The sequence below is a fragment of the Falco peregrinus genome, chromosome 7, assembly GCF_023634155.1.
Source record: "Falco peregrinus isolate bFalPer1 chromosome 7, bFalPer1.pri, whole genome shotgun sequence".
NCBI classification, from domain to species: Eukaryota; Metazoa; Chordata; class Aves; order Falconiformes; family Falconidae; genus Falco; species Falco peregrinus.
This window is the reverse complement of record NC_073727.1, coordinates 73,344,299-73,362,668: the sequence shown is the minus strand read 5'-3', so window position 1 is coordinate 73,362,668 and position 18,370 is coordinate 73,344,299. Positions and strand designations below refer to the sequence as shown.

Below are 18,370 nucleotides of genomic sequence, written 5' to 3'. Positions count from 1 at the left end.
CTGCTGCTCCGCGCCGAGCGGGTTGCGCCGGGCGGCAGGTGCCGGTGCGGCCCCGCCCCTTCAGCACCCGCCGCGGGGACAGCGCCCCGCCCGGCCGGCCCCCCGGACCCCGGCCCCCCCGGCCCCCGCCCCCCCAAACCCCCGGCCCCCGGCCCCCCCAGCCCCCGGCCCCCCGGTCCCCCGGACCCCCGGACCCCGGCCCCCCGGCCCCCCTGGTCCCCCGGACCCCGGACCCCGGACCCTCGGCCCCGCCCAGCCCCTGCCCGGCCCCCCCCCCGCCTCCCCTGCCCCCCCCCCCCTCCCGGCGCCCCCCGGCCCCCGGCCGCGCTGCGGACCCAGTCCCGCCACCCCCGAGGTAGGTACTGCCCCTCTCCCTGCCCACCGCCTTCGGCCAGGAGCGATGGGTGAAGCTGCCCCCACCCCGCCAGCCGCCCTCGCTGCCCCCGTCACCCCCGCGCTTGCCTCGCCCCGCTTGCCGCAGCAGCAGCCAAGCCGTGGCCACAGCGGCCGGCGCCCAGAGGGGACCCGGTTCTCGGGCATTTCCCGGGGGTCTGGCGCTCCTTCTGCCTTCGGTTCCCGCCTGGCTTCCACAGAAACTAACGGAGCAGGTCTTTGGCGGCTGCCTGTTGCCTCCCCAGGAAATGCCTGTTGCTATGTCTGATCATCCTCCGTATGCACTTTTCAATGCATTTTCGTAGTGAACTTTGTTTCGTCTCAGATGTGGAACAGGATCATGATCTGTTAAGGAGAGAGAGGAACTATGCAGCATGTTGGACCACAGACCAGAGGAACAGATAACTACTTCATTGTCTAGACCCATACTTCACTATGGATCTGACTTCAGAAGTTGTACTAAAATACATCAAAAACCAATTCGGCATACAAAAACCAGCATCTGACTTGGGTACTTAAGAAAAAATAAATCAACCCTCAAGCATACAATGATACATCTGCTGGCTTCACTGGATCCTCTTTGTTTTTGCACTGGAAGGAGGAGGAAACAACAGATCCCTATTGATCTCTCCATGCTACTTGTGAATCTTGTTTTCTCAAATTTCATATCACATACAGGACATTTTTCATTGGAATTGATCATTGAATACTTCAAACAAAAAGATAACAAAACTTCCAGCACAGCTAGTAGAGATAAGAGATACAGTGGGTGAAATTTGTCCCTATTGGCAAAGCAAAACTCAAGCCAAGTCCAGATTTTGCTTATTTTTTGTTTAGCTCAGAAAAATTCAATCCTGCGTATAATTTCTTATTTTTTTAAACCCAAGTTTTAACTTAGTTAACTTATTGCATTATTTAGAGTCTTAATGCCAACATTGATAAATACTTGTAATATTTTTTCTTTTTTTTGAAAGTGTGTTCAATAAAAATAGAATACTATTTCATCCAATATATCCAACAGTCAGAGAAAAACCTTATTGTCAGGTGAAAGGAACAGCCTGACAGATTAATATAATTTTAGCTATAGAGAAAATTTTAGGTTGGAAGGCTAAAATTGCTTTGGCATTAATCCATTGTAACATGCAGCATTAGGTTGTGATACATTTTGCAGCGAGGGCTGAGACAAGCTAATGTGTAGCGTACTCCTTCCTATAAAGCAGTCTCCAGGTTAATGACATGCATCCATTTTGCTAATATCAGAGAATGAGATGGTGCCCTCTATGCAGTCCAGAAGAAAAGGGAAAAAAATCGCCTTTTTGGAGGTGGAGAGGGGGAGAAGTTACCTTGCAGTCATTATGACTGCCAGGGCACAAGCTTATCACTACAGTGACAACAGGAAAGGAGAAAGAGGTCAGGATACCAGAACTCCAAGACTGTGAAATATGTTGAGAGACTAAGTGCCAGAATGATGGTGGCACAACAATTTCTATCTGCAGGAACAAATATGTTGTGATTTAAACTCTATGTCTTATGATGCTATGATCAACCAGAAACAATGGCGTGCAAACTCCATTTCCAGTGCTCCTGAGTTGTTAATGGAAATATTAGAATACCAGAACAGCTACAGGTAACAAAACCCAGTTAAAGCTCAGCTTTCAGATAATTTTCAATACTTATACAACGGATAAGAAATGCTCATTCCTCACCTGACCTTTTTTGATGGATAAGAAACCCATAAGTTTCCTTAAGATGCTTTAATTTCTGCCACATGCAAAAGGCATTAAATTCCATATTGCTCTTAAAACCTTCACCTGTCTTCTCACAGCCATTTCTGTCCCAATGAATAATCACTACTCACTATTGGGTTTATCTTTACTGAAAACTGCCAGTGATTATTTTCATTAAAAAATAAATCCAGCTGGATAATATTTTGAATGTATCCAAATACTTGGATCTTTCTGGAGTAAAAGGTCTTAGAACTGACAAAAACCCCACCACTACTTTACACAGGTCATCAACAGATTTTTAAATGCTTATGAAGTTTTTCTGGTGGTATGGTGCCTGAAAACATATCTGAGCTAAAGAAGAATATGTCTAGATATTTCTCAAATTTTGTAAAGCTAACAGAATAAATATATATGAATGTTTGCATCAAAAATATTTATTTCAAAAAAACAAATTTTTGAATGAAAAATCTTTTTATTAAAATAGCTGAATCTTTAGTTTGATAACCATATTCTCTATCAAGAATTAGTTAACACTTTCTATCTTTAGAATTTTATATCTTAGATAAGCTCTGATCATATCATTTGTGTCTGAAAGATATGCTATTTACTGAACAAAAATCCGGCTACAGAAAAACTCAGAATCATTTGTCAATGAATGTCTCATCTTTTATTTATATTCTCCACACAAAAATTACTCTTAAGTTAATGTTATTCCTAGAAACATTGGAATACTTTAATTTTGGAGATCTAAGTGAAAATAAGAAAAGAGAACAAAGGGAACAAAACAGAAGTTTTCTCTTACAAAGAGAAAATTAAGGCCAGGAGCTCCATTTCTAACGATGTCACAGAAGACCTGCAGGAGCCAAAAATGGCCGATGACATTTAGCGGTGTTCCCACCACAGATTAACTAACACAATTTATCCCACAGGCATTAAGGTAGAAGCAAAAAGACAATTTGTGTTGGCAGGTGGTATTTAACCCCTCATTGGAAAGATGCTGCTTACAGTTTTTCAATGAGCATCACTAACATTACTATTTTAGCTCCTAGTTAGCTGGCCCAAGTCAGAAATACTGTGCCCTTTCCCTTCCAGTTCTTCTCACAGGGATCTTGGCAAGTTTTACACATTAATTGTGGCCTGTTATGTTCGAAAAGTATACATACTCCCCTTTTATACTGACAAAGTTTTCTTAGATAACTATTTACTTTCTACATTCTTGCGCTCTCTTCAAGGAAATTTCTTGATATTTACATTCCTGAAATAAAAGTACAGGTTTGCAAAATTTTGACATAATTGACATTTTTCATCAGTGGGTTGAGGCAACATTTTATGGCACAATTAAATGACCACTGAGAATTAATTTGAAATTAGATTACTAGTTTTTAACTTTTTGACTTCTAATTTACTTACATGAACAGAAAAAAAAAAAAAAGACTTTTTGTATTCCATTCTCCCATCTCTGTAATATCATAACTCACTAGCTGGTTGTCCAATAATTTCAAATGATATAGAAAAATTATATCTTTTCCACACCATTTAAGTATACTACATTTCCTGTGGCTGAAGAGCAAAAATAGCCTTCTAATGGTAAAGGAATTGCAATAGCTATGTAATCAAATCCTGCTGTAATTTCCACAGTTATCTGGGTTTTCTTTTCTTAGAAGAGACAAAGATAATTTCTTGAAATAACAATGACATAATAGCTATACTCAAAAATTAAGCTTACAAATAGGAATATAGGAATTCCTATGTTTTTATTTGATGTTTAAACATTGTTTTCATTTAGGTACTTCTTTTTATTTTTCTTTTAACAAAAAAAGAATATTCTCTTTTTTATCTTTTATTGGAAAACTTTAATATACAAACAAATGCATTTTTTTCCTCTCACTTTACACCAGTGTAAACTAGAAGTAATTGCAACAATGTCAAGTAAAACAGCTGTTGGGGGAGGCTAAAGCATAAAGTGACTAAGCACTTCATAAAACTATAGCTGTCATGATAGTACATCACATGACATTGGGTCAAAGTAAAACCTAGAAAAAATATTTACATAAGGTAAGCAAATAACACTTTGTCTATGAATAATTGGCTTTTCAGAAATATTTGAATGTTTGAGACTGTCTTCTTTCTACGTCAAATGATTTTTACTGAAAAACAAGTCCTCCTGCCCATCTTACCTTTCCTTTTGAAAAATCTGAACTGAAATGCAAGAATAGTGCCCCAGGGAGTGTGTAGCTCAGGTTCTTTTAGACTAGCCTCTTTCTAACCGACAGGCCACATTCCCCTAATAGACTAAGTTTCCAGTGATGCACCATGTTCATTCTTTAAGAAGAAAATTTAAAATGCATGGTAGGAAGCTCCAGGCCATGGAGCTTATCCCATGAATGGAAAATGGATAAATGATTACTTGATCTACTGGTCCAATGAGATATCACCTCTATAATTCCCAGAGAGAAACACTGTATTTTAATCATTGAAAAGTCAACATTTTCTTGGCATATAAATCAGTTTACTGTTTGTATCATTAGTATTAAATGGCAGCTGAGAGAAAAATCTTGAAAGCAAGAAAGATAACCAATGTTTTCTCTTATAAAAACCCTTAGAGATCTTCTAGAGCAACACTTGCAGGCATTATGGACTAAAATGAGCTACCGAAGTTAAAATGTTCTGTTCTTCAGGGGTGCTGACATTTGTTATTCCTATTGGCCTGAGTAGGAATTTTGAGCTTATAGCACCTTTGAGCATCACATAAGTTTTATTTAAGTAGTTATTTTTTAGGCACTCGAGTTTGAAGAAAAAAAAATAATTGGCTGTTTAGTGTAGTCTTATGAAAACATGAGTGATTTGCAGCACTTTGGATTCACATCTTAGAAGCATGTCTGTGCTTAGAAAAGTAATGTGGAATCTCCCCACATCAATCTGAAGTGAAAGTTCCACAATGAACGTAGAATTTACTACAAGTGAATTTTTTTACTACAAGAAAAAGAAGTGCAAAGTAATTCCAGAATATCGCTAGTGCATAAGCATTCCTTGTAAATAAGTCACTGATTCATAGAAACGGGATATAAATAAATGATGTTTGAGACTTCTTTGAAATACTTAGGGTTCTTTATATGATACATTTTAGAACATTCCACAGCATCTAAAATATATAAAAATAAATATCTACAGTATATACAAAGTATGATACAATCCAGTCTTTAAAAAGACTTGTAAAGACATGTTCTTTAGCTCATACTGAGGTAAGTAGGTTTCTGTAAAGACTGAGAAGAAATAGGAGAGGCAGTTGTTTTGAAGGAATCCCTTTGTCCCATTGCTGTAGTCTGTAACACAGCTAAAAGCATGTGCCATTCTCTGGTGGCCTTACATGTACTGAGCCAAAGTCATCCTTGCTGTAACTCCATCGAGGTAAGTTTTGTTATACTAGGGACAAATTTGTCCCAGTCTGCATTCTCTGTGTTGCCAGTGCCTTCTGCAGAAATCCTCATGGCTTCATCTAAATTTGAAGTCGTGTTCATCCCTGGTATGTGGAGATGCAGTTCCACTGATTTCAATGGGCTGAGTGTAGCTGGGATACCTGTAAGATAGAGTTTTTAAGATTATTTTACTGTTTGTATCAGGTAGCTGACTGGCTCACCCTGTGATTGTCACTCTCTGAACACTATGCAGGTAATGATCTATTAACAAAATGGGCTGCCAGAAAATGTTACTAATTGCACTTCTAAATGTCAAATTTAAGACTTCTTGACTTAAGTCTAAGCAGATTTCTGATGCACAAACCTCAGTTTTCTTACTTTTAAACATTTTTAATGTGTTCCATTACTTATTATTATTTTGTAAATTGCCCTGTGGTTCCTTATCCAGATGCCACTGTGACCAGCAGAGCACTACAGCTTCCTGTGTACAAGCCAGTCAATCATAGAATCAGAATAGTTTGGGTTGGAAGAGAACTTTAAAGATCATCTAGTCCAACCTCTCTGCCATGAGCACAGGACAGCAGGGAGAAGAGAATTATGACAAATAACAGATGTAGAGTAAAACATAATCTACAGCCACAGTGTCATCTGTGTTTCATGGCTGTAACCTTGCTTATGCCATACATATAGGAATGGCAACACTACTGGAGAAGAGCAAGCTGAATGCAGGACAGCAAACCCCTAAACATTCTTTCTATAGTAAGTGAAAAGAACAGACTTCTTCAGAGGTAATTAATATAATTATTTTTAGATACGTATTTTAGGAACACATTAGCTCTTCTTGGAGATACCAATTTCTCTGTTAGCAATATACAGCTTGTATAGTCCTAACCTATAGTGTCTGAGGGAACTTCTGGACAACAAAAAAGTCACATCCCTAGGAAAGGAGGGATGAATCCTGTACTTGCAGTGTCTTGTAAAGTCCTTCTGGGATATTACATATAATGTAATAAGAAATAGAAAAAAAAATGTAGGCCATTTTTTACCTATTCACAAAGCTAGGGAACTGCACAATCATTTCACTGTTTACCCAGAACTGGGAAAGTTTGAACTTCTGCTTTTCATTTCAGACTGTGTTCAATTGTTTATCAACCTGTACTGCAGAAAAATCAAAAGTAGCTTCCCAGCTGTTCCTGAACACATACAACACCCACCCAACATGAAAAAGAACAGAAAATATGAGAAAATAAATTAATGTGAATTTCTTATCTGATCAGGCCAACTCACACCAGAATGTGTGGTAAGCAAATAATTTGAAATTGTCAAGGATGTTCAGGTAGTTCAACCTGTACACCCAATTTTGGTTATAATAATTGCTATTAAATATATCACAACTTCAGAGAATTAGCTCTGAGTAGAATACAGCTGTTTATAAAGACACTGCAACTCCAGGGAAAACAATTTTCATACTTTCAGGTACCTGTTCTCTATTTACTTAGGAGTCTAAAGGAAGCAGGGGTTCAAAGAAAATATTTATATAAAATATGATTACCTTACCCTTTCCCCAATTGCAACTCAGCTCTTGAAATAAATTAGATTAAATTTTGTTTCATCAATATATAACCGAAGTTGTAGCATATTCTATGAGATATTTTTTGTAAGTTACTTTTCTTACAGTCAGCTCTTAATTATGAACACTTCTCTCATTGCATTGTGCTCAGATTCAGATATTGTTGTATGCACAATTAAATTTTACTTCCACAGCACCAAAAGACATAGCGACAAGTATACTACCAGTGGGTAATAGGTGCACTACCATTTGCTGGAAGTGTGTTTATGTTGGTCAATACAATATGTTCTGAAAGTTTTGAAACATTATCAAAATTGCTGATCTGGGTGGTCAACGATTTCCGACTCTCTGTACTGGCACGACCTCTGGTGAGCCGTTCATCATGGTGACTGCGAATGCCAAAGATGCAACAAGAAAATGCTGCTTTAAATTCTTCTCTGAATTTCCCTGTCAACCACAAAAAAGACTCATGAAAAAATCTGTACTAGAAACCGTGTTTCATCAACTTTATAGATTAGAAAAAAAAGCAGCTATCTAAAGCAAAATTAACCCAAAACACCCAGATGTTCTTCTAACGCAGAAGTAGGAAATCACAATTTCAACACCCTGGAGAAAGAGAAAAAATATAACCTTTGTAAGAAGATATGTGAGGTGTAGTATGAAGCCTAAATTATCCTTGGCTAGACAGAACAGACAAACTAGAATAATTTATGAAATCATGTCACGGAAAGTCTGTTGATTAATAACATATCTAACAGAAACAAGTAATTGAGCAATCACAGCCTTAAATGACATGTGAAATGAGAGGGCATGACCGACTTGTATTTCAACCTGAATACATTTTAAAAGAAGATTTCAAGTGTTTGGCAACCCAGTAGTCTGCTCTGGGGCTCAGAGCAAATTGTTCAGATCATCCTCACACTATACACCGAAAAAAACTGCAGCAGGGAAATAGTGAGGATCAATAGACTTTTGCCTCCCTGTATTTTGCTGTCATTCATGGTTTTGAAGCTGATTCTGTAGTCCACAGCCAAATAAGACAAATACAAACTAAGATAAATCTATACTGTACATCCTGGCTGGTTCTTTGCTCTTGAACCTAGTTGGCACAGTTCAGCCATGCAAGCACTATTAAAGACTCACCACCTCCAAACCCCAGTACCTGCACATAACATGCAGACTAGGGACAGTCCCTGGCCTGTGCTGCCTCCCAGGCAATATCCAGGGAGACCAAAGCCATGCCAGGGAATTCTCTACCAAATTAATGGCATGGACAGTCAAATCCAAGCACTTGGACTCAGGCCCTGGCACTGTTTAGTTTAGTTGTAGGTAGATAGCCTAAAGGTAATACTTCAGGCAGCTTGTTCCAAGAAGAGGATCTAGCTCCCACTGGAGGAGCTGGGCTGATGTTACACAGTCATTAATCTTATTTGCTATGGCTCATTACATTCAAACTATACATTACATTTAAATTCTATGTAACTGTAACTTACCACTGAGGAAGTTATAAATAATAGGATTGGCTGCACTGTTTGCATATACAAGCCAGTGTGAGAACGTGAACCAGGCATATACAGTTTCTCTATCATCGGCTTGATTAAACATCCCAAAAACCCTACAGAAAAAGAAAAACAAAACTGAAAGATGGCAAAACTAGAAAACATGTAAAAAGATTTGGTGACTTCTAGACTAATTTTATCTCTGATGACCTATTTGCAGTATCACAGAAAAGCTGATTCAACAGTGCTGGCTTTCTTGAGGCAATGAAGTCCTCTCCCTGTCCCTCAGCCTCCTGTCTTGGTGGTTTAGCACAAAAGAGACAATCAGCACTTTACTTTGCAATGGTGCAGATGCATCGCTTTTCTGCTAAGTAACCAAAGTCAGCTGGTGTCAGATAAGCCAAGGAAAGAAGGGAAAAGTTGCTTTTGACCTATTCACATCATTGAGGTTCCCTGCTCTAGGCCCACTCTCAAATAAACATGGGCTTTGGAACTGAAAAGTCACTGAGCTGGCCACAAAGCTGAGGGCACAGTAGCAGCTTCTGCCCTCTGGAGAAATCTGCTTTTCCCAGACTCCTTATGCCTAAATTTTGCTATTTAAGTGAAAATCTAACTATGGGTCTACTCTGCTGTTGTAGTCGAGGCAGCCTGTGCAGTTCCTCTGTGATTCAGATTGTAGGTTGCCTGAACTGTCTTCTGGAAGTATTTCTTCCTCTCACATTGCCTACCAAAGGACTTGAGGATTAAAAGTATTCAAACTAGGCCTCAGGAAAGCTCCAGAATTGAGTGGCATTTATTTAAACCTTCATACCCAATGTGAACCTATTCCTTTAAAACTAAAACATTACTCAAGCACCAGTAACAGGCTGCTTATATTTTAGGATGTTCAAATCTTCTGCTAATAGGTCATTATTTATCAGTACTCCAGAGGGCTCATGAGATATAACTATACCAAAGCCTTAGCCTGTCAGGCACTGTACAAAAACGAAAAAGCATACACAATTATGTCTCAAATGAACTGGAGAGAAAAGGGTAAAAAAGAAAAACATAGCTTTGTAGGCAAACTGAAGAGTTAGCCTAAGGTGTCGAAATTGTACGTGACAGGGGTTGGGTTTGAACCCAGCATTTCACAATCCTGGGCGCGAAACCACAACACTACACCCTCCTGCTAACTTTCAGCTGCTGCTGTAGGTAAATGCACTTCCAGGGATGCGTTTACACAAAACAAGCTGTAATCCCATGTAAATGACAGGTTTTAATGAGGAGACAGGCTAGACCATTTTCATGAGGAAGAGCTTGTTAAAAAGGGTTCCACAATCTGGTCTTTGGTTTAAGTAGTATGGATAAATTAGATTTTTTTGTTGTTGTTGCAACTGTATGCTTATTTTCGGTTTCTTTGTTGAGAAATAAGTAAGCTTATCCTTCAGAAGTATCTGCCAGAATCACAGGAAACTCATAACAGAGGATTGTTTTTACACAGAAAGCTCTACCAAGTGTTTACCTTTTCAATACATTGAGGATGCTAATTGGTAGATAGCAAAGTGCAAAAACCAGGAGGACAACCATTAGCATACGTGCTGTTTTCCTTCTTGCACGAATCTGTTTTATTTCAGCTGCCACAGCACTAATCTTTGACTTCGTTGATTGTCCTAGCACTCGGGGCTGTGCTGAGGACTGCAGAGGCTTCCATTTTTTCTGAACAACAGAAGAAGTTCCTGGGATCTAAGAAAGACAAAATAAGGGGCACTTTGAAAAATTAGCATTGCGGGTAGCTTTAACAAGAAAAAATAGACATGTTGACGTACGCAATGTAAGCTTGCAGGGAAAAGTAGGGTTTTTTAATAAATTAACTGATGTAGCTGTAAAAACAAACCCAGTTTTGGACACACTTCAAGGACTGCAAAAAAATTTGTGTTTTATCCAAATATAATTGATATATTTAAGTTTTCTTTACTTCCCACATACCTTGTGTTTTCAGACTATCACACTTACCATCCCTATTGCTGCAATTATGTTGTTATAAAGTTGCACATTGAATGTTTTGTTGTATGGCAGAGTAGTTTATCCCATTAACGCTGTTAATTTTAAATACTAAACAGCTTTTCAGCATTGGAAAACAAAGATTTAAAGCCTACATAGTTTAAGTGCCATAAAACTTCCAAATACTCAATCTAGATGACAATGAAGCAGCTAAAGAAAACACAGCCGAAGTATGGATGTCTCTGCAAAGCTCTTCAAAACTGAATGTATATACAGTGACAGAGGGGAATCATGGAAGAGTACCAAGACACAGGAAGAATCAGGTTAGCCAAAGACACCTTGCAATGGGTAGATGTAGCACCATGCTATCAAAAGAAAAATCTCTGGTTTTGTTTCCTCACATTAGCCAAGCCAAATAAAGCAATTTTGCTTCAGTTCTTCAAAATTATTTCCTGCCTTCAGCCAAATGTGAAAGACTACAGATGGCAGGGAATTTCTCAGAGAACTTTATTACAATGACGTTAATGATGTTTTCAATGTTACACATTGTGAAAAACTTTTGGGTAGAAATATAGTTTTATTCATGTGTAATACAATTATCTGTGAGGTGACTAGTGTCATGAGTGTAAAATAATTCATGTTTAAATGTATCTTAAAAATTCAAATTGTCTATTGTAACAGTTAAAAAATGAGGACTTTTCCACACAAACTGACCAGAAAAGAGTGACATTTTGGGATATTTATTTCAGAAAAAAAGTAAGCTAAAAAGGGAATACTGTTAAAAGCATGCACATTCAGAATTGTTCTAGAACAGTTATTATGTTGGTTTTGGTTTATTTTTTATTCTCAATAGCTTCTTTGCACAGACAAGCCCTTAATTCAGCATTTTTGTGCACCATCAAACCTGATTTACAACTATTGGAACGTTTTGGCAAAGTTGTGTTGTAATGAACAGGAAATCAATGAAGCAGAACAAGGATTATGTTATAACATTTATTTTTTACTAATGTGCATATGGACTTAAAGCAAAAAAAAAAAACCCACCTTGTACTTACTCCTACTGCGAGTTCCCACTCATTCTGCTGAAATCAGCAGTATCAGTTTCATACCTGGACATGTCTGTCCTACTGCAAGGGATTTACCCTGCTTGGCCGTAGGGTGCAGTACTGCAATGTGTCTTTGCCACACACTGCTGAGGTAATATGCTGTCTAAGATTCTGATTCTAGCTTATCAAGGGTACTTTGATGTTCTGTTCTCTATATTTGAAGCAGAAGTTTTCCTTCCTTTTCAGTCATATTGAGTTACCATATTGTAGCAAGAACTGGAGATAGAAGCAGAAAAATTCAGCCACGTCTCTCCCTCATGATTATGTCAAGTATTCACTTAAAGAAAACTGTGACCAGCTTTCATGTAGGTAGGAGCAATTTAGATGAAGAGACACGTTATTGTGGCTCAAAATTGTGGACGGTTATTTCTACAGAAATGCTGGACATGACTGCATGGTTTGTACCTTTGTGTGATGTCTTTTCTGGTATTTAAGCAGTGTTTAATACCAAGAGGTGATCAAAGGTAGAACTATGTAGTCTCACTGTACTATGTATTAAATTGCTACAACTTAAGGAGTTTGTACTGCTACTGTTACACCAATATGCAATAATACAGCAAGACTTTTATCAGGAAAGAAAACCACAGAAGAGCTTTATACCCACAGATGCATAGCTGAAACAGTAGGTGTGGCACTTAGGGACATGGTTTAGTGGTGGACTTGGCAGTACTAGGTTAATGGTTGGACTTGATGGTGTTGAAGGTCTTTTCCAACCTAAATGATTCTATGATTATGTATGTACAAGTATACACATGCCAGCATAATACATATTTGCTTTTCAATAATGAATCAGTTATAGAGATAATTGTGGAGAACTTGTGTAATTCCAATGATCTACTAAAAGACACTAGGTGTGTCCAAACAGGTACTAACTGTTGCAGTTATTTTCTTATGTATCTTTGCTCTATCCCGTCAAATTATTGTCATGAGGTTTATAACCAGAGGAAAATATAATAACAACTTGCAAAGATTGGAAGGGTGTATTTTACCTGCCAAAATGAAAATCGGTAGGGTTCCTAGTTATTGATAGGAGTAGGCTTCAGTGTCAATGCATTTGGACATCAGTAAATTGAGGCATAAGGTATGGAACTTCATAATACAAATTATGTATCAACAGTTTTATCGTAAGTCCATCCGGTCTTATTCATTTGTTCAGAATTTTTAATCTACTTAAATCCACAAGAGAACATAGCCTTCCTTCTAAGTCACTACTTCCTTGCTAATAATTAAAATAAATTACTCAAGATCTGTTGTATTTGTGGCATGATTGTTCTTGTCTTTACAAAGTTGAATCATTAGTTCAAAGATTGCAGAGCTTATATTCAAAAAGCTGCTTGAAAGACACAATCAATAATTTTAAGGGCTATTGCCCAAAGTACGGTAAGGATAGCTTGTAAATCTATCTTACCTTTAGTCATCTGAAAATTTGCATGCACAACGCACTCAATTTTAAAAAAGAACCTTTATTAAAAGCTTAAGGCATAGAAGGCATCTGCCATTTGCTGTGTTTTTTCTGTCATGTACATCTGGAAGGCTTATTGCACCTTGCAATAGGATCACTATATTAACTGAAGTTCTGGTGAACAGCATGATTTCTTAATTGAAGCTATTATCAAATAATACATTTAAAGCACTGCATTCATTTGCTCTACATGACTGATTATGGCACACCTGTTGCACTTAGAAAAATGCCTGATGTCTGCAGCCAAGTCACAGTTGATAATAGATATGCTGTGGTTTTAATTTCACTTAGTGCAACCTCTTATACATAGTGCTATCATCTATGCTAGGAAACGAGACAGCTGTAATTTTACATCATTGATAGCACTAAGCCTGTAGCATTATTTGTCTTTTTGCCACTGAAAAAAAAAAAAAAAAGGGATCATCCTAACCTTGTCAGCATGCAAGATGTACATAGAGAAGAAATATTGTTAAGAAATAGCTCAGCTAATACAATCGTGGGAAAAAAAAAACCAATAAAACAAATAGGTTTCCAATCGTCCAACTTCTGCTCTGAATCTGAACCAGCATTTTCAAGCTATAGGCAGGTTAAGAACAATTGTTCTGCATTTAATTAATGGAGAGTTTGAGAGAACAAGTAAACTGTAAAGAATGTATAGAAGAGAGGGTTAAGAAGCAATATGGTGATAAGGTCATTGGGTACTACAGGATAGATAACTATTCAGCAATACTGAGCATCTTAAAGATATATTAAACTGAATTTAATTTCAAAACTAACCAAGCAAAACCTTTGTTCTGGGGAGCAGTCCCTTCAGATTGTAAAGGATAAATTTTACCTTCAAGCTACCTTGTTATTTAAACTTGTAAGAAATTACAAGCAAGTATAATAATTTAAAGATAAACAGCAAATGGGGTTTAATCTAATCTGATTAGAAGTGAAAATAATTGGTATTAGGATGTATTGATGATAAGAGAATGCCTTAAACCAGATTTGTTTTTTTCCTGTTTTAGTTATTTGCAAGAGACTTTGTTTTCTCAGTATAAGATTTTATTTTTGCTTTTAACATATGTATATTTAGAAATCTAAAATCTGCTTGTGATTTCTCTGATGGATCAGTTTAAACTGCATGAAAAATGCTCCTGGTATTATTGGTCAGGACAGGCTAACTCAAATTTGGATGGTATCAGACATAATGGTGAAACTGAAATGATTCACGCAGATATCTTGATGGAAATGTCAGCCACTGTTAGAGCTATTTGAGAAAACAGGAGAGGGAATATCTTGCATAATGTCTTCAATGGGATGAGTTTATTGTCCTTTACAGAATGACAGGGAGGGGGTAGGAGAGAACTACAGCTATAGATAAATCCTGAACAAAGCAGACGACAGCAGAGAGAACCATGGACTGATGCATGACAGATTAGTGTTCACACCCAGGAAACTATTCTAAGGCTGACACAACGTCAAAATGTTGGAGGGGAAAAAATATTCCTGAAAAAAATCACATAATTTTTGCCACTTCAATTCAAACATTCTTTGTGTTCTTGCTTGCTTGGGGTTTTTTGTTTAGTATTTCCCCCCTGTATTTTTAACTTGAAGCTTGAAAAAAACAGATATTCACATGTGAAATCATGTCAATTATTTGTCAATAATTCACATAAAATGTTACTGGCAACAGCCAGCTTCACATCAGGCAATTTCAGTCTCACAGTTCTGATAGCTGGACATTCTAATCTAACTTCTGTTCAGATTGGACCTGCTATGAACCTGAGACTTCATAGAATGAAACATAAAAATAAAATATTTAACAGACTATTTACAAAAGTAGAAGGTCAATCCCCACTTTTGACTGCTACAGGAGATCTTAGTGGTATAAGGTCACCTAAGGTATTTTGGTAAGCATTTCAGATACAATGGGAGGGATCTTTCCTCTGCCTATAATCAATCTTTCTGTTGCCTTTTGCCCTCTCCCCCTCCAAACCCTTCGCAGACATGAGGCAGAAGGGGTTCACATTCAGCCTGACTGCCTTCATTTTTTAATGAATCTCAGTGCCTACCCAAGGTCACTGTGAGCCAACAGTGTCTCTGAACCTGGTAACAGTGCTGAATGGGCAAACAGAGAAGAAGGTTGTACATGGGAGTCTGCACATAAACACGACAGAAAGCAAGCAGAGCTGGTGTTAAGTGACTTACCTGGCGACACCACAGCTTTCGAAATATTTGCAAATAGGCCAACACCATAAGACACAGTGGTGCCATGTATGTTACCAGAAAAAAGCACGTGTGATATATTTTGGGGTATACCTCAGCTGGAAAGATAATTCAAATAAGAAAAGAGCGTTTAAATATACATACATCAAAATCACTTTAAGCTAAATTATTCATAAAGGTATGCATGTTTTTCAAACATAATAGGTTATAATGGAAGATATCTCCAATAATATAATGGTCAGAATTGTTTTTTTAATAACTTCAATATAAATTCTGTATCTATTATAAACATGCTTTTATCTCGAGCATCTCCTCTATCACAGTATTGCTTTCATATCACATTATTACTTTAGGTATGAAGTCTTAAGAATTTTTGCTTTTTATGAAATCAGTGAAAGATAGAAAATTCCATTACCTAACAATAGCTGACTAATTATCTAACCTAGGCCATCTTTGTTGTATTTAACAGGTTGTGTAACTGTCTTCAGTTTTAATTCTGCAAAGATTACCATGTATCCCTGAGTAAACTGCAGTCTCTCACCTATAAACAGGATGTAGACTACAGCACACAGGATGCTGATGGACAGAGAGACAGACCTTTCTTAAATCACTTTTTGCTGGCAGAATAAACATGATAAGACTCAGTGATTTATTATTATGATTACATTTTTTTTAAAATAGAATTAATTTGGTCAAGTGCTCTAAACTTAGGAAATTTCCAAAATTATTTTTGACTCAGCTTTAACAATAATGACTTTGCTACTACTGTATCCTAGTTTCCTGTGTATCTTTTTTCAAAAGACAACTTATGAATGTTATTTGCTTAGAGACAAACATCTTACAAGTGTTGTGAGTGTATAGTGTTTTAAGAATGTTACCTCATAAGCTTCATTATTAGATTTTAGCAGAAAGCGCAGTGGGTTCCTGAAAAGCTTGCTTTCACTTTTGTTACATCAAATTTAGTTTGATATTACCAAATGTTTGTATTAATGACAACATTTATGGGTGACCTCAGAAAAGGAATTCACATTAAGGAGAGTGACAATACATAGCAGAGGAGAAACTGTGCACCCCATGAGCAGTTCTACTGCATGGTAAACCTAAGTATTGCATTTTGGCTTGAGTAAAGAAGAAATGTTTATGATAATTTCCAGAATTTCGAATGTTTCAGGATGGTAAGATCTGAAACTGAAACTGCATTGACTGTAGTTCGAATTAAAAAAAAAAAAAAAAAAAAAAAAGGCAAAAGGATTTGCATGAGATCAAAACATTGGTAAGTCAAACCTATTTTCTGCCTCAAAGTGACTAAGATTGTGGACCTTATCAAACAAGAAGTCCCTTTGCACACCAGGAGAATCCCTGAGAGTTTGATGAGACAAGGACATACAAAGACTTGGACCATAACTCTCTTAGCAGGGAAGAGTACACCATCTCATCAGCTTCAGGCTCACCCTCGAACCCACTCTCAAGTCATATCATGCTCAGTGTTGGGCCTGATAGTGTCATCTGGTTCACCAGCTAGAAAAACTTCAGTACCAGGGAAAGAGAAACTTCTAGCAAAATCCAGCCCATGTTTGTTGCTAGCGAAGGTAACAGAGACATTGTCATTGACATTTGACAGCTCTGATGGATCAAGGTTCAAAAAAAATCAGATAAGCAGCATTTGGCTCCTTACTTGCTCTAACATCCTGTAGCAAAACCAGCTTACCAACTCTTAACTAGCAGCCGCAGCTACTAGATCCTGTCAATGCCCCTGGGGGAGGCAGACCATTTGGAGCAGGTCTTTTATAATTTATAACCTGGGTTTGTGTATTGACTGATGATCTCAAACTTGGTTTTGCATTCCAGAAAATGCACCCTCACAGCAGTCCTGTCAAACACAGGAATAATAACATGCATGCTTCATAGGTGGAGAAATTAGGGAGAAACTGGAGTAACGTGACTTACTGGGATCACAGGAGGTCAGAGCTGAAAGTACATTCTTTCTGCTCAGAAGGAGGTGCCACCTGCCCCATCAACACTTTGCAGGCAACCAGGCCCCTTTCAGGTAGAAGGACGGTACATATTTAAAAGGCCATCTGGAGTTTATGGCTTCCAAATTAGCATTCCAAGTAAAGTGAAACATTAAATGAGCCTAGCTATCTACAAAGAACTGATGGACCAAGTTGGAGGAAGATCCTAACACTTGTCTTTGAAGTTTAGCCACCTGGAAAGTGCCAGCTGCTAAACATCAAAGGAAACCTACCCTTCCTCCACCCAGGGCAAAGCCCTTTGTAGAACGTTTCCCTAAGAAGCATGACTGTTTAGCTTCTCAAGCCAAAAAAAAAGCTTTAAAGTTGTTTGACAATCACAGCAGCAAGAAGGAGGAAGGGCTGGTTTGGGATACCATTCATTTATCAAGTGAGTTCCAGGCTCCTTGAATGAGAAAATCAGTCAGTCTATGGTCCTGATGATATATCACCTGCCTGGCTGGGACTGCTGGACCTCTTACTGCCAAGCAGAAGAGGAGAAAAGTGTCTTTGCCTTCAATGGTCACATAATGGACTTCAGAATAGGCAGAGATCGTTCTTAGCTAGAGTAACAATCCCCTTAAGAAGAAATTAATGATTCTCACATCACTGGCAGCTATTTTACAGAAAAGAGAGAAGGGATGAAAAGCAAGCAGGTGGTCATGGGGATTGGACTGGAGTGAGACCCATGTTCCTACTCAGCACCAGTCATACCGTATGATAACTCACCTGATAGAGGATCACTATGCTAAAACAAGCCCCCTTCTGTCTGCTGCAGGGCTATTTTAAATTTTTCTAAAGCTTCCTTCTCAGCATTGTTTTCCAGTCCTGGACAGTTGTTCAATGAAGCAAGGAGGTAGAAGACTGAAACTCCAGCTTCTGGATTTTTGCCAGAATTTTACTACATTTGTGTAAATACATATATACATACATGTATACATATACATATACATACAAACTGAAAACAACCCAGACTCAAAAGGTTTTGATATATCTA

The 18,370-nt window shown here is 38.0% G+C and overlaps 1 protein-coding gene across 1 annotated transcript in view; it reads right to left on the bottom strand.

The window, feature by feature from the left end:
- Positions 1 to 5,213: 5,213 nt before the first annotated feature.
- Positions 5,214 to 18,370, bottom strand: part of HCRTR2 (hypocretin receptor 2) — a 34,843-nt gene continuing 21,686 nt past the window's right edge. The window contains exons 4-8 of the mRNA XM_027787850.2: positions 15,347 to 15,462; positions 10,107 to 10,327; positions 8,600 to 8,721; positions 7,353 to 7,553; positions 5,214 to 5,697 (exon numbers count right to left, since the gene is read on the bottom strand). Coding sequence (XP_027643651.2) covers positions 5,504 to 5,697; positions 7,353 to 7,553; positions 8,600 to 8,721; positions 10,107 to 10,327; positions 15,347 to 15,462 — 854 coding nt within the window. The 3' untranslated portion in view covers positions 5,214 to 5,503. The remainder of the gene's footprint in view (positions 5,698 to 7,352; positions 7,554 to 8,599; positions 8,722 to 10,106; positions 10,328 to 15,346; positions 15,463 to 18,370) is intronic.